Raw genomic sequence first — 24416 nt, forward strand, 5'->3', positions numbered from 1 at the left:
GACGAAGGACCGACTGGAGTAGCGCCCGGGGGAAACAAAACAGAAGGATCTTCACTGGTGTGACAGGATAACAGTTAAGATTCCGAGGACGAAGCAGCAAGAAAAATACTATAGAATCTAGTTACAGTGGCTCGCATTAATATTCGGACACTTTTTAAAATCGCAGAACTTTTTCAGAATTGTTCCAAACAACTTGAGTTTTTTTGAGAAGCTAGAAGGATTAGTTTGCTAACTGACGCGTTTCGTCGTTTTGAAAAAAAATGTATTTGGTTGGAATAGCGAAAAGAATAGTAAAGGTCGATTTTTAAACTTTTTTTTTGTGAGCTTGTAATGAAAATTCAAAAAAACCGTTTGTAGATTGCAGTAAGTTGTATACGTGCCTAAAATTTCATCAAAATCGGTTAACGTTGCTCCGAGCTACAAGTTTTTTTCTTAATTTTCATTACAAGCTCACAAAAAAATTTAAAAAATCGACCTTTACTATTTTTTTCGCTATTCCAACCAAATACATTTCTTTTCAAAACGACCAAATACGTCATTTAGCAAACTACTCCTTCTAGCTCCTCAAAAAAACTCAAGTCGTTTGGACCAATTCTAAAAAAGTTATGCGATTTTAAAAACTGTCCGAATATTAATGCGAGTGTATCTACTAAACCATCGTGTTCTTTAAAACTGATTACCCAGCAGATGCCGGTTCACGCATCCACGCACCATCAAAATGACCACGGAATGGGTTCTCAAGGGCCAACGTCTGGACTTGTTATTGTTAGCAAGGAAGGCTCTCGTATATACCGAACCTGTCTGCCCACAACTACCGCAACCCCCAAATAAACGAACGATCGTAATTGAAAAGATATACGATCTGGAGTCGCGTGCTCCGCAAGCCTAATGGGCGAGCCTCGAGAAAAACAGAGGGAATCGATGGAGGACGAGTGGAGTAAAAGCGGCCTAATCCCTGGACAATGGAGCCCGAAAATCTCGAGACAAAGTGCTCGAACCGAGGGAACGTTCGCAGCCAGTCGCGGAGCAAAACTGTTAGGTCCTGGCAGAGGAGACACGGCGCGGCGGTAGCCTGGAGATCTTAAGGATTCTCGAGGGTGAAGTGGCGAGGCACTCACCGGTACTGGTAGCGTTGAAGGCCAACATCGGCGGGGGCGGAGGTATCCCCCTTTGGCAGGCCACCTCGCTGGCAGTCAGACTGACAACTCCGCCGCTCTCTTTGTACATGAAGCACAATCTTCGACTGTTCCTGTACGGCTGGGGCCTGTTGTTCTCGTTGGCCCAGGTCGTCCCGGGCGCCAGCTGGGTGGCGATCACGAATTGGGTGGTGCCCTCCGCGTCGAACCACCTACCGTGGCAGGAGTAAGCTGCGAAAGAGAAAGCGCCCAGGCCCTTACAACCGGGGGAACCAACTTCGCGGATAATGGTGGGAGGTATCTCGAGAGCGGGTCGTTACCCCTCGAGTGCCATTATCCTCTAAATAAACTTTGACAAGCCTCGTCGGGAGGGCTGAATGCCGCCGGACGAAATAAAACCGCCTCCTAACGGCCGACGGAACTATACCGTCGCTCTATCGTTAATGGGATTTTAATTATCGACGATTCCCGCGGCTCTCTAGCGCCCGATAGTTCGGGCACGGACAGGGGGACTCTGCTCCTCCAGCGCTGTCCAATTCAGTCAACTTTTTAATGAATTCCATCGCGGTGATTATCTCAGGGGAATATCGCGGGAAGTGTTTAGGATTTTCAAGAGAAATTCTCGCTCCGTTTACTCACCGATCGCGTTCTCGTCGACGCAATCCGTCTGGAACTCCATCCTGTCCGCAGTGGAGCAGCCTATGGTTATGGTCGTCACTTCGGAGCTGCACCTGGAGATGTCTTCCTCCCTCTTCTCCCGTCTCTCGTAAGACTCGTCCTCGGCGCCGAGCTTCTCGACGTCCCTCCTCATCCTCAGCAGATCATTGTACGTCAGCCTCCGGTCGTTCCTGCCCGACCTCTTCTTCGGCAGGTCCGAGCTGTCCGGGTAATCGCCGAAATAATCCTCCTGCACCTCTAGGATACCCTGGTCGTCCGAGTCCTCGAAATCGGTCGCCCAGAACTGCCTGATCCGCGCGAAGTCGTCCGCGTCCACCCGGAAGTCCTCCAACTTCGGGCTCCTCCTCAGTCTGCTACCAGCCGGACGTTTGTCAACGTCGCGCGTTCTTCTGGCTTTCGACCTCGACGCGCCCTCCGTGGACCGCTGGTCCTCCGACCTTCTGATCTTCGACCAGGAATGGTCGCGAAGCAGGTCCTCGATGTCCAGAGACCGCTTCGAGGACGCTTCCTCGAGGCTGTGGTCCCGGTGGCCTCTGCTGTTGCGATTCGACCTGGCCCGCCGACCCATCCGCTCGTGGACCAGGTACTCGTTGTTCGCCCGACGTTTCTCCGCGTCGAAGTCCAGCTTCCGGCCCCGCCGATCCTCCTGGGTCCGCTCCTGAGCGTGCCGGACCTTCTCCCTGTCCCGTCTCACGCCCTCCTGGTGTTGGTTCCGCCGGCTTTCACGGATGTTCCGCTGGTTCCGGTTCACCCCGGTCACCGTGAATTTGCCCAAGTACGGGCAAGTGCTTGGCTCCGGGGAGCTAGCTGAAATTTCCAGAAAGTCACTGAGCAACCTGACTCAACCAAAATTCTTTAGAGAAATTTCAAGTTTGCGTGTATATTGGCCGGGGCTTTTCACTGGAATATCGTATGTATATTTTCTATTCAACCTGCGGACGATCGAGCCTTCGCTCGACTTTAAACGTGGTATACACGGAATACGTTTGTAATACAGTAAATCTAGAATTAAATATATGATTAGAATTAAATATATGTAGAACAAATCTGACTGCGTTTCTAGTATGTATATGTGTATTATGTATTTTAGATTGTAAGGGAGTTATTTTGAATCGCTCGCTCATTGGGTTTTCTCACTCTGTCCAAAAGATTCGAAGAAATGGTGGGGATGGTCGCCGGGCTCCTAACGCATGGTAGAAACGGGCTGGTAACGAGGATTCACCGTACACCCATTTAAGCAAACAACGGATAGCAACATAGTTGAAGGATAGAACGCGGAGCCTCGACGGAAGGAGGAATAATTTATCCAAACGCGGGCCACGACCCGAGTCGATTAGAGCTCATTTCCTAATTCCGCGAGCCGACACCTCGATAAACGATCGATCTGTAAACTCTCGGTGCGAGGGCTCCTTAAACGGAGATACTGGCCAAGTTAGCGAGAGACATCCCGACCGGAGACCAGCTGAATTACAAATTACCCGCCCTAAGTGCACCGCGAGGAATCAACAAGAAACTTTCGATGGGGCCTATCGATCTTCCCTAACGACGCTTTCTTGCGGGGGGGGGAGATCGGTCAGCTACGGAATGCCACGGACATCCTGGGCCTTCCGTGGAAATTCGCGATGCTCCTGGCCGATCGATCGGCCCGCCGAATATCCTGCAGAGTTGCGTGGGCGAACGAAAGGGCGGAGGGAAGAAAGGAGAAAGTTGCGGGCGATACGACGGAATACGGCATACATACACGGTGCCAATCGCGGGAGGGGCGCATTGTGGCTTTAATGGAAGCTCGTTAGGTACAGAGGAGGAAAAAGAAAGGGGGCCGGGGGTTTATCGGGGAAGGAGGACGAGCGACTATAACGAGAGAGCGTAAATCGGCCATAGGCAGGCACAATGCGAACTCTAACGAGACAAATCTGACGTCGCACCCTCGGGCCAGCCACCCTCCCTTTTCCCTTTCTCTCTCTCTCTGTTTAGCAACAACCCCTTCGCCGGCCTCGCTATCTTCGGCGAAGCCTCGCGAGACAGAACGTCCCCCAGCTTTCCGTCTTCCTCCTCCGTTGTCTCAGGACCGCGGTATTACTTTCGGGCTTAATGAGGCAGCTGCAGCTAGACAGCAATCCAAGATGCTAAACAAACAGCAGCCAGGCCGACGTGCCCAGATATTTGCTTAACTTTCGCTCGCCTGGAAGAATTGTTTACCGCGGCGCATCGATTTTTCGCCCTTCGAATCTCGCGCTTAAGTCGACAGGCCTTCCCCCCGCCTGTTTGCAGATTTCAAGAATTTCCGCGAGCAAAATGTTTGCCACCGTGCACGGGGGCTCTGTCGTTCGCGGAGGATTAGGGGTGTTCTCGTTGAGATTAGCGCCGATGCCATTAATGAGCCCAATTATTGTACTGTTTTTGCAATATTTCTTGCAAGTTGAGTGGAAGAAGAAACGAAAAAGGGGCGTTTCATCGGTGGCTGATTTAAGGGAAAAGGCTCAAGTGGCAAACATTCTGAGGAGCCTATTTTATTATTATTATTATTATTATTATTATTATTATTATTATTATTATTATTATTATTATTATTATTATTATTATTATTATTATTATTATTATTATTATTATTATTAACGGGTATAACCCTTTAAATACAATTATTACAAACATAAGAAGAAATAAGAAAAACTTACTAATTGGTTACAAGTTGTTGTACTTAACGTTGATTACGCTTACAAATATATATAAGACAAAGGATAATGTTGAGGACTTTCCAGGAAACTAACCAAAATGTGTTGCTCTAAAAGAAAGAGGTTATAATTTACGTATGATATATATATATATATATCTTGTATATTTGTAAATACTGTATATATATATATAGTATTTACAAATATACAAGATGGTTTGTTAATTACCTAAAAGAAAGAGAAACGACAATTAAAGTCTATTCTCCTCAATTCCTCCTAGGTCTACTATTTTATTTTATTTTATTACTTTAATCCTTGCACGTGTGTAAATCTTAATACCAGTCATGCATTCCATAAAATTCTCCATTTGCCACGAGTGGACTAAACGCAGAGCGTCGAGTAAGGCAGGAACAAAGAAACACGTGATTCGCCATTGTCCTTCGCCATGGCAAGGTCATTTCGTCGTTGGAGGATTGGAAAATTGATTCCATTGGTGTCCACAAAAATCTCGTTATTTTTATGGTTAATTAGGCATGTATTGCGTGGGAGCAAAGGCGACTCCGCCAAAGGAGACTTGATTTTTCCGACTCGTTAGGCGATTCCCGATACGAAGGTCCTGGCCAAAGAGACCGGGGCTGGGGGAGAGATCCCAGAATCCAACCCCCCGCTGTCGATCGGCCGAGTGGCTGCCCCCTCTCTCTCTCTCTCTCTCTCTCTCTCTCTCTCTCTCTCTCTCTCTCTTTCTCTTTGTGTTTCGTACGGGAGAACGAAATCGCGGACTTGGACGATCGTTAATTACGTTCATCGGGCGAAACTTTTGACAATGTATTGCGGAATCGGGCCCGTCCAGCGAATTTCAATGGCAAAGCGGCGAAGTTGCAGCAATGGGTTCCTGTAACTTTACACTTTTCGTCCAGCCCCGGCGGTGCTTTGTGCTACACTCGCCGCCGTGAAATATTGCATTTAATATACTGGAAATTTATCGGGCGGAATTCGTATAATACGGAATTAATAATTGTTTTCGCTTTCAATGCGCCGCGCTGCTATTGGTATTTAAATTACAGTTCCGCGCGGTTCAATTCCGAATTTCGCCCCAGTGTTCCAATTGCGCGTTATCGCGCGAGTGCGCCACATAAATACGGGTTGTTCTATTTTAATTAATCCGCGCGAACACAGTCGAAACTGTCACTTAAGGATTCAATTAAGGTTAATTAAGAATGTCCACTTCGACAGCCGTCAACTTCCATTTGAAACACTTTCTCGTGTCAGTGCGGGTAGTTCCAGACAGGACGGTCTTGTGGCTCGCGACTGGTATTTAAAACCATCACCTTTTGCTTGACGGGGCTACTATATAGGGTATCCAAAGGAAGACATGTCCTCCTTTTCAGACTGAAATGCAGTGTCCTCCTACCACCTAAAAATGTCCTCCTTTTTCGTTTTATTCCATCGAAATTCCATCGCTATTTACCGGATCTAGAAATGATAAAGGAGGACGATAAACGGAGAACGTTGTAAAATAGGACCAGATTTTAGATATCAACTTTCATTATGCAAGAAAACAATGATCTTTATATTAGAATAATCTTGTAGCTACTACGCATTCAGGCCCTAAATTAAGGCAGTAGATATACAGTGTGCTTATATTTTGGCCCTTATATCTAATACCTATTTAGGGCCTGAATATGCAGTAGCTACAAGATTATTCTAATAGAAACATGAATGCTTTCTTACATAATAAATGTTGATAAGGTGAATTTCCCAATTTCTGCTGATTTAAGAGGTAACTCGTCATAAAGAAGGTGTAAAAAATTTGTTTGCGATAAAAATTTGCAGAGTAATTAATTAATTCTTTAATAATAAATCAACCAATTCAAAAACTATTCAAAAAATATATTTCAAGATGTTTAACTATTAGTAATTTGTAATTGAATATATAATGCTCTAAATGCCCGTATTTTTGTTCATGAAAAATAGCGTATTGCCCCAAGCTCGTGCACCACTCGCGTAAATGTTTAAATAATTTAGAATTATTTTATTTTAACTATAGTACAAACGTAACGCATATAATACTAAGAAAAATACGAAATGAGCAGAAATGGGGACATTCACCTTATCTAAAATTTGGTTTGTTTTACAACGTCCTCCTTTTATTGTCCTCCTCTTTCATTTTTGGATCTGTTCACCGTATTGGTCGCTTGACTACATCGCGAGCTACCAAATGACTCGGGGAAGCTCGCCTGAAGAGGCGCGACAAGTTTCAACTTGGATTAACATGGGACAGCCTGCGCACCGACTTGAGAACGAGGCCGACTATCCATCAAACGATTCCCAACGCCGAATTACAGGTTCGTGCTGAAGAACTCCGAGAGATTCCTCGAGTGGTTCCCTCGAACGGAAAGTTGGGGGGGTAGCGATTAAATTGAATTGACGGTCGCTCGGCGCGAATCGCGTGTCGATGCCGTTTTTAGCGAAAAAAGGAAACAGAAGTAGGCACGCTATCCCGTGGATCACGAGCGCGGCCTCCCCGACACGGCACTTGGAACTTTTTAATTAATCAATCGGCCCTGCCCCCCCCCCCGCGTACGGCTTCTTTGTTGCGCTAAAACGAAATGGCCGTCCGTCTGTCTAATCGATCACGAAAAATTTTCCACTTTTCGGCTGTGTACGTCGCGCAATCTCGTTGCTCTTTCCCCGCTGGAGGCTTGTAGAAAATTTAATCACGCGATATTGGCTTTCCGTGGGCACGCGGATTTTCCTGACCGGCCTGGACAGCGTGTAATGAAATTTCATTCAATCGCATCTTGTACGGTTACTTACAAAAGCTGCCTATCATTATTCAAATCGAATAAGAAGAACGCTACTAATTCCCGCCATGCAAGAGGAAATTACACGGTACACCAAAGCACACCGGAACTGGATAAATGGCCACGCACACCCTCTCGCAGAAAAACTGTTATTCAGACCTCCACAGAAAACTCAGAAGGAAACACCCCTCAGATTAATTATTCATACCCAACCACTAATACACTGCCCACACATCAGCTACAACACTGATAGTCCATTCCAGAGATGGTCTGTAAAGGTACGCCTACGCGACGACACTTTTGTGTCTAGATCAAGTGTATGCGACACTCAAAAAAATTCCGGGAGATTGGAAACTGCCTAGAGCAGTCCGCGACACTGAATTTGAGCTAGAGCTAGACTGAAGACACTGCAACTAGCTCTGGCTAGACACAAAAGGCAATTGATCTAGACAAAAAATGTCGTCGTGTATACAGTGGCTGGTATTAATATTTGGACACTTTTTAAAATCGCATAACTTTTTTAGAATTGGTCCAAACAACTTGAGTTTTTTTTTAGAAGCTAGAAGGATTATTTTGCTAACTGAAGCGTTTCGTCGTTTAGAAAAAAAATGTATTTGGTTGGAATAGCGAAAAAAATAGTAAAGGTCGATTTTTAAACTTTTTTTTGTGAGCTTGTAATGAAATTTATAAAAAAACTTGTAGCTCGGAGCAACGTTAACCGATTTTGATGAGATTTTAGGCACGTATACAACTTACTGCAATCTACAAACGGGTTTTTTGAATTTTCATTACAAGCTCACAAAAAAAAAGTTTAAAACTCGACCTTTACTATTCTTTTCGCTGTTCCAACCAAATACATTTTTTTTCAGAACGACGAAACGCGTCAGTTAGCAAACTAATCCTTCTAGCTTCTCAAAAAAACACAAGTCGTTTGAACCAATTCTAAAAAAGTTATGCGATTTTAAAAAGTGTCAGAATAATAATGCGAGCCACTGTACGTACCTTTAAGGTATAGAAATCGGCATGTTATATTAAATAATTACCTTTAAAAAAATGTAAATAATTGTAAGTAACAATTGGAAACATTTAATAAAAAGACTTTAAGAAAAATATTAGAATCGAATGACGAGTACAACTACTTAAATAGTCTCAGATTATTGACTAATCGACGGGAATGGTATCGGCCGAGTGTAATCTCCAATTATATGTGAAAGGCGATAATGAGGCCCGAGAGTGAGCGCACACGTTGCTGGAGCAAATCCTATAATTCATTCGAATCGTAATTAATTCCATCTTGTTACATTTATTAACGTCCCGTCTCGTGGCGCTTTTTTTCCCCCCCGTTCGTTAGTTGCAGCATTTTCAATTCGCGCGCACGATACGGGAGCGTTTTCGCGGAGCCCCGAATAATAAATCGCGTTAAAGAGCAAACACATTATTTACCGCGGTGTCGGAAAGGGACGATAAATATCCAGGCTTCTCTCCTTCGAAAACCCTCGGGGAATAAATCAGTCGAGGCGTGGGTACATTTAACAATCGTCAGCTCCCGCTCCTCGTACAGTTTTCTTCCGGAAAAGAAATCCGCGACGCGGAGGGAGGGGGGGGGGGTTGGTTTCCTCGGCGAGGGGATGGCGCAGCGAGGAAGGACGCGATAGAACGGCACGCCAATTATCTTTCGCGCGAGCTGCTTCGACGCCTTCTTTGTTTCGTTCATCCGGAAATGACGCCTCGATTCTCGGCAGAGCGATAAATTTCCAGCGGAAATAACTTTTGGCAGTGAAAGGGGGGCGTGGACTCTCGGGCCCCTCGGCGAAATAGGGAGGACGCTCTTCGTTCTGTCGGTGGACGGGAAACAAGCAACGACCTTCGAAAGATATTCTTCCTCCTATCGCGGCTCGTGACCCTTTCGAGCGGAACGTTCATCCCCTTTCTGTTTTCCACTTTGAACGTGGATATACATGGTTATTATCACTTACTATTAGTAATCTGTAGGAGGAGTGTCAGTCGTTATTCAGAGGTGCAGCTCCATCTTTACCAATTTCGAGTAAATTAGAAAAAAATTGTTTATAAAACTATTGCTTTGAATTAATATTGAAAGGAGAACACTAATTGGAAAATATATATTTTCGTACGATAAGTAGGTAGTACCTACATAGTTACTGAGTTGGTAAGTTTGGATTTCTATTTTTCGTGAAATATCTTTCTATAACGAAGATATTAATATTAATTTTACTCTATAACAAAATATTAATATTAATTTTACTCTATAACAAAATATTAATATTAATATTGATGAATTAATAAAATATTAATATTAATATTTTTATTTTACATTAATATCAATATTGTTATTTTTATTTATTGGAATATTGAAAAGAGAACACTAATTGGAAAATATATATTTTCGTACAATAAGTAGGTAGTACCTACATAATTACTGAGTTAGTAAGTTTGGATTTCTATTTTTCGTGAAAAATCTTTCTATAACGATGATATTAATATTAAATTTACTCTATAACAAAATATTAATATTAATATTGATGAATTAATAAAATATTGATATTAATATTTTTATTACACATTAATATTAATATTGTTATTTTTATTTATTGGCAATTAATCACTCACTCGTCATCAGATTTCCATCAAACGTTCACCAAACGAAGTAGAATTTTTTTAACGTACCTATATTAAACGTCACAACTCAAAAACTGTAAAAAAATGGAGATGCACCCCTCTCGCTGCAAAGTCCTCAATTACAATGTCAGAAAGCGATCGCAGAAAGGTATTTCGATTATGTGGGACAGGTTCGAAGAGTAAGGACGTCGGCTCCGGAAGCGCGTTCGCGCGAATCAGTGGAAAACACTTTGCAGCGAATAAAGGCGTGTAAAAATATTTATGGGACACCGACGGAAATATTTTATCGCCACGTGGAAGGTGCGCGCGCGCCGCAGCCCGTTTATTAAATATTTATGTCCACCGCGCGAAACATTTTCCTTTCGCCCGACGTGAATTCAGCCTCTCTAACCAACGATCCCGATGGTCCTCCCTCTTCTACCCCGCGGAACTTCCTGTTTTCCCCGGCCACGAAGACGCGCAACGTTTGGAAATGGGCTCCCCCGTCCGACGGAATTGGATTTTAATTCGCATTAACTTCCCACCCGTAGGACTCCGAGATTGATTTTCTCCTCTTTGATTTCGCTCGAACGAGTGCGACCAATATTTTCGCTTAGCCCCGGACTTCGGCATCAAACTTCTTTATACTTTCGCCCTCGTTCTCCGTTCTCCTTTTTACTTCTTCCTCCCTTTCCTCCCTGCCGTCTCCCCCCCCCCCTCTTGCAGGAAGACGGAGGGTACGCCCGGTAATTCCTTTCCCCGATAAAAGAAAAGCTTTGTCATCCGCTCTTATTTTCAGAGTTAATGGATTGTTGCGCGTCGCGATAATGGAGAATATTTCCCCGGGAATGAATACCATTTAATATTATAATTTCACAACGAACGTTCGTCCGTCTCCTTTTCCTCGCCTCGGGGCTGTCCCTCGCGGACGCGAATTACGGCGTGGCGAAGCCGCGAAATATCAAGGTGATTGGGGGAGGTGAGGGCGAAACTTGGAAATTTCGTAGAAATGATTTCACGCGGGTGGACTCAGGGCCGGTCTTCTCTATAAAGGAGTCCGGATGCAAGTAATATTTTGGTAATCGGTTGGCGCAACGGTAAAAAAGCATATCAATCTCTCCCGAAATAAAGAATAATAATAACTATACTACAAAAAAAATAAAATAAAAATTAAAAGAAGTACAGAAATAAACATTAACATATGTAAATATATAACTTTATTATAGCCATACCGTTAATAATATTAGAAATTATATTCTAATTTCATCTACACAATTGTGGTGTGTCCATAGTATTGTCAGTTCTGTGTTTAAAGCTAATAAAATCAGATTAATTTTAATCAAATAAACATTTTTCGTTCCCACTTTTTTCTTTTCTGTTTTCCTTTTTTCTTTATTTTTTCTTTTTCCGAGGTCCCTGTACCGCCTCCCTGTGGTGGACTCGGTATTGTGAGACCGACGAGATTCTCCGAAAGAGTGTTTCAGTTACATAGCTTCACTGTCGGAGCTTCCGTGAAAGGGAAAAATTGATTTCTATTCGGAAGACTACTGGCGAGCCCGGGATCTTGGAGAGTGAACCGCAGGGGCGAGGGTAGGGCGAAACAATGGCGCGTTTCGCGAATCAAAGACAGGAGCAGCAGGCAGCCTGGTAATTTTCTGCCAGCGTGATTCGAGGGATGCATTATAGAGGGGTAAAATACACATATCTCCGGCGGTAAACACGCATGACAAGCGATGTAATTAAAGCTGAGTGCAGTCGAACGACATCGAGCTTGGACGGCTTGATTATTATTGCCCGGCCAACATTTCGACCCGATTCTGTCAAATATAACCGCGTCGCGTAATTTTGTATCGCGAATATTAAACCATTAGGTGTAATGACCGATACGCGAACACCGATGCCGCGAATTCATCGGACCAATCGACGATCGTCCACCAATATTCACCCCCTGGCCGCTGCCTTTCAAACTTCGCCAACAAATTCTCCCCCGGAAATCAGTTTTTCCGCCGATTACTTCGTTCCGTTTCTGCAGCTCGGAGAATCGTGTCCCCGTTGATCAAGAAGATTTAATTATACAGAATGAAGTATGTAATTGGCAGGTACTGCTTCGATATTAACGGAAGATGCTCCATTAAATTTTAATGCGCGAAATTACTTTCTGCGAACCTCCACGCACTTCTCTTAGGGGAGGATACAATTTTAATTAAGGGGTAAAAGCTGAGTGCACCTTTGACAATTGTTCGTGGGTAAACAAAGAAATAAGTCGAAAATTTGTGTAAACGCTTTTATTATACACGTCTTAAGTAGTTTTAAACTATTTTTATTTTTGAATTTTTTTCAAAATGACACTTTTTTACGTTTTTCAAATTGATTTGCAGCCCTAACATAAACAAATTTTATTCCATTCACTTGAAATTTTTTACAGAAGTTTCTAAACCACATTGTCTAGAGTGATAATTACCGATTTTACGATTTGTTGAAAACTTTTAATGTTATGAATAATTTTTTAGCTGAAAATGGTGGTGAATGAAGCTAGAGAGTGAACATGAACATGAGTGAACAAAAACGTCAAGTGAATCGAAACGAATTTGCTTAAGGGGACTAGGCAGGCGAAAAATCGATTTTTTTATTGCATTTTCCGAAAGTACTATCTTTTCTCAATAAAATGCCGCTTGGTTTATAGTAAAATTTGCAAAATTATAGATTTGGAAGCTAAAAACGTCCAGCGGCAACCTATAGCGTCGCCTTTGCCCAGAAACTTTAAATGCGTTTTTCTCGAATATTTTTTTCTCTTCACTTTTTCCTGATTGCGAGCGAATTGAGGTTCAAATCGACTTGGAAAAAATTACAGGATGTGTAGAACATGTGTCATTTCGGCGCAAACCTCTGATATGGTCCGTAAAAATTCGAGACTTTCATAAAAAAAATTAAGAAGTCACCGGATTTTTTTTTATGAAAATCTCGAATTTTTACAGACCATATCAGAGGTTTTCGCCGAAAGAAAAAAATATTCGAGAAAAACGCATTTAAAGTTTCTGGGCAAAAGCGACGCTATAGGTTGCCGCTTGACGTTTTTAGCTGCCAAATCTACAATTTTGCGAATTTTACTACAAACCAAGCGGCACTTTATTGAGAAAAGATAGTACTTTCGGAAAATGCAATAAAAACTCGATTTTTCGACTGCCTAGTCCCCTTAAGTTATGCCGCAACGTTTAAAGTGCCATTTTGAAAGAAGAAAAGAAGAAAAGCTTAAAACAATTCAAGATGTGTATAATAAAAGCGTCTAAACAGATTTTCGACTGATTTCCTTGTTTACCCACAACAGGGTTTTTGTGTCCCAACAATGGCGTTACCCGTTCGGGTCCCTTGCCTGCGTCAAGTCGAAGAAGACCGACAAATGTGCCAAGATCCCCGAGCTGCTCTGAACTTGAGTAACGCTCAGAGCGATCCTCAGCTTGCAAAAGCTTGCAAGAGGGGGAGCCAAGCTCGCATCACTAACCCCGATACACCCCCGACAGACTGTATCGAGCGGCGACAAGACGCGGCAGAAAATTAAAGGGGCGAAGGAGAGGGAAGGGAGCGAGAGGAGGAGCTGCGCCCGTCGTCCCGACCAGGATGGATTCCACTGAGTCCGGGAAGATCGAGAGGAAGGAAGACAGAGCTGGCCAAGGATAAAGAGCCGAGGTTGGAAGGAAAACAGTGGGGCAGAGAGGGCTGGTCGGTGGCGAGAGGGACAGACTGCGGTGCAAGGATCCGAAGAAGAGGCTGAAGCCGCAGAGTCAGGTGACCCGTGTCAAGTTCAAAGACGCGAATCCTAACCCCGGCAACGTTTACTCCGCGCTCCTGAAAGGAGGCCTTTAAGAGCTACTACCCCGTCGATGTTATAAGGTGGCCCGTGATCGATCCACCGTGAAAACGCAGCCACCCTTTGGCACAGAAATTATTTCCTCGCGGGTCTAATCTTCGTTTATCCTTCCCCTTGTCTCTGTCCTCGAGAATGAAGCTGGAAGCCAGCTCGGCGAAATATAAGGGGACGATAAGAATTCACTGCGAATCAAGGATTCGTCGACGGGGAGATCGATGGAGCTTGCAAGAGGGGAACTGCAGCCATTATTCCGAGAAAAAAAACGTTGCTCGGGGATTGCAAGGTTTCTCCCGCGAATGGATGCCGGATGTCATGGACATTTTGCGGCGCGCAAAACGGTTCCCGTGTGGTTCCGACGGAGTACTGGAGCGATTGAACGAGCCAGCCGCGCTCGAGGCGCTCCTCAGCTGGCCGAAACAGATTTCTCGTGGTGATTACAATATTGCTGTTGGCGCAGCCCCTTAGACCCGACGTCGGCTATCGATTGTAAATTAATTTCAATTACGCGCCGCGTATAACCGGGGCCGACCGATCATCTGCATTTCAACGTCCGCCCGGTCGGGGATTGAAATTTATGCCGGAGCCAACCGCACACCGCGCTTTACAACCTTTAACCTGCTTTCGCCACTACACTCGCTAACCCATTTATTCTCTCTTTTTCGCGCTTCAAGCCGTGATCCTCTCTCCCCGGTAAATAACGGGACGTACTCGAATCAGCATTGATGGGAGGAACGCTTCGATTTGAATATTGATCGCGCGCGCACGTTCGACTGGATATTGATACGTATCACTTACGCCCGCCGTTGGGAAAAAAAACATTCTGTGCTACTGTCGTCGAGCGAGACATCTGTTCGTTCGACGACTGATTCCGACTTCAATGGTACGGGTAATTCCGGTAGAGACGGAGCACAGGGTGAGGCGGACCAGTTACCTAAAACTGGTAACTTATCAAAAATTCTATAAAACCTTTCTTCGCTTACCAAAACAATCTTTTCGATAAATGTTAAGGGGTTATGCCTAGTCAGGCGGTCGAAAAGAGGCGAATGTTTGTGAATTTTTTTTGAAGAAGCGGAAGCGTATAATTTTACAGAACTTTTTGCGTTTAAAAGAGCAAGATTTAAAGAACATTTGGTAATTTTTTCGTGGAAAAATATTTACGTTTATAATAAAATAACAAGCGACATCCAAGAAGCATTTTTAAAAATTTGGTTTTGCGGTGGGCATTGCCATTCGGAACCAGATTATCTAAAATCAAGAAACAAAAAAGATTTCGTTAGTATATTAATGTAGCCTCAGGTTGGCGGAGAGAATTTTCCGAAATATTAAGTTAAAACAAAATGACGACTATTTAAAGTTGAAATTATGATTTTTTCCTGCAAAAATTACGCGAAAAAATCAGGATTTCAACTTTAAATAGCTGCCATTTTGTTTTAACTTAATATTTCGGAAAATTCTCTCCGTCAACCTGAGGATACATTAATATACTAACGAAATCTGTTTTGTTTTTTGATTTTAGATAATCTGGTTACGAATGGCAGTGCTCACCGCGAAAGCAAATTTTTAAAAATGCTTCTTGGATGTCGCTTGTTATTTAATTATAAACTTAAATATTTTTCTACTAAAAAATTACCAAATATTCTTTAAATGTTGCTCTTTTAAACGCAACAAGTTTTGTAAAATTATACGCTTCCGCTTCTTCAAAAAAAATTCACAAATATTCGCCTCTTTTCGGCCGCCTGACTAGGTATAACCCCTTAATGAAAGAATATAACTTTTATCTAAGTGGTCCAACTCACCCGTCGCAGTAAGGGAGAGATGAACCACATCCCAAAAGTTTATTTACTTAAAAAAATAAAAAAAAAATACTAGAAAAAACAGTTCAATACACGAACTGATCAGTCTAATGTTCACTACAGTTACCATCTCTACCGAAATTACCCTATTTTGGATTCTTCTCCTTCTTTTATGGCGCAAGGATAGGCAAATTGGAAAGAGAGGAGAAGTTGGCCGAGTAAAGTGAGACGTAGAGTCCTATCGCGCATTTGCAGGTGTAAAATTGAAGGTGTCAGAGAGTGACGTCTCGAAACCTATAAGGTAGAGGATCATCGAGGCGACACGGTAATCCCGTTAGCACCGTTGGTATTTACACGTGCCAGTGCGCCCGTATATTTCCGCAGATTTGATTTTCTACTTCTATAACGGTGGACAACAACGCCCGGCCGAACTGGGGCGCAGGTTTAATGAGATTAAGCGTGAAAAACGAGCGCCGATCGTATAATATAGCTGGAGCTGACACGAAGCTAGCCATGTTGTTTTCATCGCAGCCTCGTTCCCTCGATATTCGCAATTTAATATCTCGCTGGGCCGCGAACGGGCCATCGACTATTCGCTGGCACGTGATTCGCGCCTTTCTCTCCGATTGCTCGGCGATTCTTATCGACCACTCGATAATCATTATCGTCCCGTACTTTCCTGGCCACTTTGCCTGTATTTCTCGCACCACTTCTTAAAATTTTCACCGCAGACGTTAATACAACGATTTCTTTCAACACCTGTCTATAATTGAGGAGTAGGGTGGAACGAAAAAAAATTAAAATTCTGTGACTGTTTTCTAATCGTGAAAAAAAGTTTTGCCTTTCGGGTTTCAGATTAAGTCTATAAAAGCTAGTTTTTGTTCAACTAAATTTCGAGGTACCGCAAGGGTTTTGAAGCTTTAATTTTTTGTCCTCTTGAACATATTTACAAAATTTGGTATTTGTCAATTTTTCCATAGTCTTTTACCTCACCGTTCAGATCTCTAGCGTACACACTCGTCTCTCGTGTGTCAAAGCTAAAAGGAAGTGCTAAATAAAATCGATAAAAATTATAATTTTTAAGTTACATGCGGCACCTCAAACAATTTCATAATCTCGTTCAGATTTTAACAGTTTAAATATCCATTATAAAAAAAACAGCTTTTGCCATCTATTAGAAGTCATGAATTATACAAAACAATTCTACCCATATATTTCGTTCCACCCTATTAAAAAGCTCTCTTAAAAAAAACAGTGTAAGTGTCAAAATTAAAAATATTTTATCGGAAAATATTCTACGTACCAATAATGGCAATGCTATAGTACAGAATTCGATTTTGCAAAGGGCTTTTCAATTATTATCATAAGAACTACGAACGCGAATGTGCGCAGCTGCGTTAGCTACGATTCTAATTATTTCTAACGAAACCTAAATTATCGAAACTTTTAAGAGTCGAGTACAAAAGAAATCTGATCGCAAAACCGTTTCCTGCCGCTTCAACTGTTTGATACGAGCCTCAATTCTGAATTGATTAAGTTTCGAGCGCACGCCAGCGACTCTTCGATATTTTATCAATCGCTGGACCAGCAGGATGTCGTCCGATCGCGTAACTTCCGTATGGAGGAGCGCCGATAGAGGACCGAGGGGCGACAATGGAAGGGAGCAGGGAGGCGAGCCACGTCAACGAGTATCAAAACGGCGAGCAATTCGCGGAAACGATCGGCTCGCATCCGGCCGACGATGGGAATTCAATTTTCCAACTAGGCGGACTCGTCGATATGTAGATGCGTTATTTTCGGACAGGTCCCAGCGAGCGGTTCAACGTTTAACGGCGACACGTCAGCACTGGCGCTCAAATTTTATGGACACTTTGTTTCGCTTTGTTTTTTCTCCCCCACCGGCCCCGGCCAACGTCCGCCAACAAATTGTGCCAAGAACCGGGGCCGTATCGATGCAAATTCTGCCCGGAAATGAAATTAATTTTTCGGCTTCACCGCTGCAAACAGTTGCATTTCACTCGGGTTGTGCTCCCTTTTTGCAATCGTTTACATTTTGAACACAGCTTTTCCCCTGGAATTATGGAGAAGGGGCGCTGGTGTTCAGCTGCGCTGGCTTTGATCCCAGGGTCGCTGAAAAGTCCAGTGGAACTCGCTACCTCGGTGCTTCATATTTCTCCACGATTTAAAGGTAAGTGGCCTTATTACCAAGTATAGAACAATGTACTCGATAAAAAAGCAAGTATTTATGCGGAAGCTGTAAGTTTGAATTTTTTATGCCGCTGGCTCGTTCGGCAAAAAGTGAATTTGCAACAAAGGCGGAAACAGTCGATAAAGAGGACGCAGCCGTTAATAATCGAGCCATTTACGTTGCCGACTTTTTTGTAATACAACAAAACCCGTGCTATTGTTGACCCCTCCTCCGCCGCATCGCGCGAACGTTCATTTTAAAGCCCATTGGAAATCCGATTTTTCCTAATTACGCATTCGACACGGTGTGGCATATTCAACGAGTTCAATGAATATCCTTCACTTTCCGCCGAAAACTGCAGCCCCAGAGATTTTCATTTCTGGAATATTGAATTTTTCATAATGCCAGCTATTCAGTCGCGTCTTCCATTACGCTTAACCACCCCTACCCCGTTGTTTGCTTTTTACGGACATTGGTCATTGTTGGTAACAATATTATTGTGCCTCGCAACCTGAATATGCATTCACCGGGCGTGATAAATGCTTGTCGCATTATTAGAGCTCGATTTATCGCGGCCACCGCGCGCGTAATTAATATCATCGATTATCAGAGAAATTACTGCGCGGGTGGGGGAAGCGAGGAGACAAAGATTCCGCGTTGGTACAGAGAATCACGACGCAGCGATGTTAAGGGTTCGAAAGGCCAAGGGTTTGGGTTTATGATGCGGACGTGGTTTCTTTGCTATTTTTGAGCTGAAGAATTTCATATATGTCTATGATCAGAACTCAACTGACAAGGAGAGTGTTTTAGGTGTCCGTCTCCGATCATTTTGATTTTAGGATATGTTATAGAGGACCGAAAAATAAGAAATACGTGTTTTTTTATTTTTCCCCGTTTTCATATTTGGGGGGTGAAAACTGCGTTCAAAGTTAGGGTTGAAAAATCATTTTGGGGATTTTTGGAAATCTGGTGAGTCAGTCATATTTCGCATTCGAAGACACAAAATTCGTCCATTGACACTATTCCCCTATCTCTAATAGTTCTCGAGATATTCCACAAAAATGATTTTTCAACCCTAACTTTGAACGCAGTTTTCACCCCCCCCAAATATGAAAACGGGGAAAAATAAAAAAACACGTATTTCTTATTTTTCGGTCCTCTATGACATATCCAAAAATCAAAATGATCGGAGGCGGACACCTAAAATACTCTCCTTGTGAGAAACGTCACAAAAAGGTTCTCGACTCTTGTCGGCCTCAGAAACGGCCATACATACATATATACATTTATACTTTGACTCTTGTCGACCATAGTAACGGTCAATTGTAATAAACATTGTTGTTTTAAAAATCGAGCGTGTTACCGGCATTCATCCACGTAACAATTACGCTCAAAACAGCGATGAGAACGAACGACGAGAGAAAGACTCGATCTGTTAGCACCGATTCGTCGGGGCGATCGGGAAGTTTCCACGATAGAAATTTGATTTCGCAGAATGGACGGGGCCGCGTAAAAATAACGCGTTCGACGCGTTGCAAAACTTCCGACCACGTATCAAATTTTCTCTAGTCCTCTCCAACTTCTTTACCTTGGTTTTTCTTCCGTTTTCTCGAGATACCATTTTCCACTCCCATTATATAAAGATTTATACAATTATTTTAGTGATACTTGTGCCGTTACAAATGTCCAAGACACGATCAAACAAGAATGTTTACAATATGCATTTAAAACGCCCGCAGAGGGTTTGTCTATTGTGCAACAGTATTTTTGGTATTTACGTCTTTCGTTCTATATATCCATCGCAATATTTACGTCTCCGCGCACGATTCGCCTTCAATCTTTATTTATTCAGGCTGGTATACTTCTGGAACAAACAACAATGTACCCCTGGTCCACTTCCCTTGCCCTCATTCCTAGCTGCCTCTGCGTCGCTCGCGTTTCTTTGCAAATAACAACGCTTGGTCAGCGTTCTTCCAGCCTTCGATAGCAAAACAAGCAAGGAGGTTATGGACGTAACCGTTTTATATATTCTATCCATCCTTCGGTGTAGATATACTTTACAGTAGCGCGCTGTCCTTGTCTTTACTATCGAGTACTTCGATGTCGAAGTGGAAGGAGAATTCAATTAAACAGTGGAAACGCATCCTTGTGCAGTATTTATTCGCTAAGAGCTCGATTCGAACTACACGTTAAGAGCTGCCTCGACGTCGCTCGCGTTTCTTTGCAAATAACAACGCTTGGTCAGCGTTCTACCAGCCTTCGATAGCAAAACAAGCAAGGAGGTTATGGACGTAACCGTTTTATATATTCTATCCATCCTTCGGTGTAGATATACTTTACAGTAGCGCGCTGTCCTTGTCTTTTCTATCGAGTACTTCGATGTCGAAGTGGAAGGGGAATTCAATTAAACAGTGGAAACGCATCCTTGTGCAGTATTTATTCGCTAAGAGCTCGATTCGAACTACACGTTAAGAGCTGCCTCGACGTCGCTCGCGTTTCTTTGCAAATAACAACGCTTGGTCAGCGTTCTACCAGCCTTCGATAGCAAAACAAGCAAGGAGGTTATGGACGTAACCGTTTTATATATTCTATCCATCCTTCGGTGTAGATATACTTTACAGTAGCGCGCTGTCCTTGTCTTTTCTATCGAGTACTTCGATGTCGAAGTGGAAGGGGAATTCAATTAAACAGTGGAAACGCGTCCTTTTGCAGTATTTATTCGCTAAGAGCTCGATCCGGCCTACACGTTAAGAGCTGCCTCTACGTCGCTCGCGTTTCTTTGCAAATAACAACGCTTGGTCAGCGTTCTTCCAGCCTTCGATAGCAAAACAAGCAAGGAGGTTATGGACGTAACCGTTTTATATATTCTATCCATCCTTCGGTGTAGATATACTTTACAGTAGCGCGCTGTCCTTGTCTTTTCTATCGAGTACTTCGGTGTCGCAGTGGAAGGAGAATTCAATTAAACAGTGGAAACGCGTCCTTGTGCAGTATTTATTCGCTAAGAGCTCGATTCGGCCTACACGTTAAGAGCTCGGCGCTATCCCCACCACTTCTGGCCCTCGGCTAAATGCTCACCGCCGGTCCCGAGCCGCGAGCTTTTAGCGAACAAATACACACGTTTCTTCAACTCTTTCGTCTTATTTAGAGCCGAGGCCCTTTCCTAACCAGAAACTACATCACGGTCGGCTAAATTAGAAGCTATGAGAGAAGGAGGCGTCTGAATGTTCGTAAGAGACTAGAGAGACCGCGCGAGTTGCTCTACGCTGGGATATCGATTTTAATATGAAGAGGAGCGACGAAATATCATATTAAATTCCCGTTCGACGGATGAATGCGTTTCCTCTATGAGACGCGCCACGGTTATTCCTTCCACTGAAAACTTATAATTGTGTCTAACTATCTATTCGTCCGCATCGGTGCCTGAAATTTTCGCGTTAGACGGCAATTAGCTATCGCGAGCATGCAAATTATCTATTTTCCCGGTGGCGTAGAGGACTCCGTGCACACATCGCGGTATATATTTTCCGCCGGCGGGTAACAAAATTGTGCGCCGCGCGCACTGCAACAAGCTCCTTCCGGTCACGGTCTATTAAACTAAACGCGTTCGTTTAATGAAGTTCCCCGGCAAATTTGGCGGGCGTTGTTTTCTTCTACGTCGCGGCGGGCGACCGTTAAAAAACATTGTTATCGACTGTGACGAGTATGCACAGCGATAACGGGAACGCCAATTAAAATCAGGCTAATGGTTCCATCACAAACTCGTTCACAGTCATTCAGGGGAGTGTGTCAATATAGGGCCCACCGTGGTGCTTGTTTTCCTACCATCTACGACTTTCCTGTTCGTGTTTCGTCCCCGTGTTGTTTCTTTGGTCATTCCGCAGCAAAATGTATACATATTTAGGTGTAAGTGTCGCTCGGAAGGCCTGTGATCTCTACGTTTTCGTAGAACCAGTAGTTTAGTCAATGCTTCGGCCGACATGTGTCTTGGAAGGCCCTTTGCATGGCTCAAGCCATGACAGCACGAAGCATTTCTCTTTCAATTAATTACAAACAAATAAATTGAAGCTGAGACTTATTCTTTGACATAATTTTAATAAATTTTAATAAACTTTGTGTCAGAGAGCAAGTCTCAGCTTTGATTTATTTCTTTGTTATTAAATGAAAAAGAAATGCGTCGTTTTCAACAATATGGACGGAGTAGTACTCTTGAAAAGGGTTTTTCCTGTGTGACAGCTGAAAAAAAGTTATTTTTCGGGAATGAAGAAAATAAGTTTTGCAGGTTTGTAGCTTTGCTCTATCACTTTTTAAGACTATACAAAAATTTGTAAGGAAAAATATCTTTTTATAGGAGTATAGGAGCATCGTGCATAGAGCAATATCCTTCCGGATGTCAGACCTGATTGCCAAAAAACCAAAACTCCGATTCACTTCAAATCTATCTAGACGTTACTTTATCGTTCGAACTAGAACGTTGCAAATGTATACAAAATTGAATTACTACGGTCAACAGAACCATAATTTTTTGCTAAAATTGCTAAAAAAATTTTAAGACGTTGCTATTTTTTGAATATTGTTTTCGAGAAAACTACAATTGCTGACATCAAGTCTGGCATCCGAAAGGATATTTTTCAAGGACCTCTCTTCGCGATGCTCCTATTCCGCTCCAAATGGATACTTTTACTTACGATATTTTTGTTTATAATCCTAAAAGATGCTAGAATATAGCTATAAACTTGCAAAATGATACGTGCGATACTTGTTTCCTTTTTAATTCCCGAAAAATTATGTTTTTTCCAGCCATCACACTAGCGAGACTCCTTAAACAAATTTACACTGTATCACCGAAACCTAAATAATAGGAAGTAATGTACAATCTGCCTGTGCAGCCGCAACTGTATTCAATATTTAAAAGCAGCTACCTTCCATTCTCCAAATAATCAGAATCCAGGGCCCCTTTAATGAAACAGCTACGCTGCATTATTTGCGGTACAAGCTCGGAGGTATCGAGATAACGCGTGCCACGAAAATAAGATTCGTTGGCAGACTCGTGTCGCGTAAAATTCGTAAAGTGAACTTCCTGCTACGCCTGCGGCGCATTAGAGGAAATCTGCCCGCGGGGAAGGGGCGTTAATACACCCTCGCGTTTAACTATGACAAGGTGTTCTCGACGATGGCTGCGGTAGGTGTCGTGAGACCAGCAACGCCGGCAGCGTGTTGGTGCCCGTTAAAGGGGTGGTAAAGGTCGGATATTTTTAGCGAGGGTAGTATATTCGGTCGCTTATGTAATCAATATGCGAGGGTGAGAGAGCACGAAGGAGCGCGAGGGGAGCATCGACGAGGAAGCGCGAGTGTCCTGCCACCAGCGTGTATATAAGATGATAAAAACGGGGCTGAAACACCCTCGCTCGTTCCCCCGTCGCGCCGCGGGGGGGAGTGGAAACAATCCCCCGCGTCTATACGCGAATCCGAGAATGAATGTCTAATTAGTGTCTTAATTAAATGGCTTAACGACAGAGCACGGGGAATGTGGAGCTAAATGAATAGTTGAACGGCTCAATACTCCCTTTCACCCGTGTAAGACGAGACGGTTGAATGAATCTCAACGAATTTACTAATATTCAGTTAATTCTGACTAAATGGGGGGAAGAAAATTCCTGAGATAAAAACCTTTTATTTTAGATCTCGTCTGTCAGAAGATGCATTGCGAAGATTCGTCAGGTAAGGTATGCCCGGACGCTTGAGGGTAGGTTTTCCTGTACGCGACTGGACGCAACGTCAAGAATTTCAACGTCGATTTTCTCGAAAACGAAGTGTGATATCAAAAAAATCACTGTTTCTTTTTGGCTTATAAGAAGTAAATAAGTCGAGAAAAAGGAATACAATTTTTTGATATTCCGCTTCATTTTTGAGAAAACTGACTTTAAATTCTTCACGTTTTGTCCAGTCGCGTGTAGGGAAACCTACTTTAAGGAGCTTAATTTAATTCTCCTAATTTAATTTTTAAAATCATCATGAAATAAAAAATGTTGAAATGTGGAAGATAATACAATATTATACTATTGCTAATTGAATAAAAAAGTGTATGTATTATAATAGACGTATTTGTTAATGAAAATACGATGTCCCACTCAGCGGACAACCTAAGAATGCATGTCACCTACTGGTACATTACGAAATTTCTTGTACCAGTAAATAAACTTATACTTCTTTCAAATAAAATTAATTTTGTTGCAAGCTTAACCATCTTAAACTAAATTTAAATCTACTTACTATTATACCAATGTATTATTATAATATATAAATAAGAAACGCAGCCAATATTTTCGTAACAAATGAGCTTATATAAATGAGTCCTAACAGAAGCTTAAGGAACTTTCTTGAAATCTGCTATGCGTACGAAGTGTGTTACAAAATAATAATTTCTGCCTAACGAGTTTTAAATGTCTATTAGCGATTTTAATTAATATTGCTAAATACTTCTGCACTATGATACTAATTTTTCTTTTTAATTACATTCAAAATTAAGCTTAAAAATAAATAAAATTCGCTGTACTGTTCAGGTACTGTGCAGAGTTGGGCATTAACTAAATTATTTAAATATCCGATTGAATAAAAGTTACTTTAATTTCAGCTCATTCGACGAATGAAGTTAACCCGGTTT

At 42.7% G+C, this 24416-nt stretch overlaps 1 protein-coding gene across 1 annotated transcript in view; it reads right to left on the bottom strand.

Moving 5' to 3' along the window:
* The window catches only part of LOC143378743 (uncharacterized), a 373081-nt gene that overhangs the window by 15416 nt on the left and 333249 nt on the right, over positions 1–24416 (bottom strand). The window contains exons 10-11 of the mRNA XM_076830684.1: positions 1776–2621; positions 1119–1367 (exon numbers count right to left, since the gene is read on the bottom strand). Of these exons, the coding sequence (XP_076686799.1) occupies positions 1119–1367; positions 1776–2621 (1095 nt within the window). The remainder of the gene's footprint in view (positions 1–1118; positions 1368–1775; positions 2622–24416) is intronic.

The sequence above is a fragment of the Andrena cerasifolii genome, chromosome 2, assembly GCF_050908995.1.
Source record: "Andrena cerasifolii isolate SP2316 chromosome 2, iyAndCera1_principal, whole genome shotgun sequence".
Classification (NCBI taxonomy): Eukaryota; Metazoa; Arthropoda; class Insecta; order Hymenoptera; family Andrenidae; genus Andrena; species Andrena cerasifolii.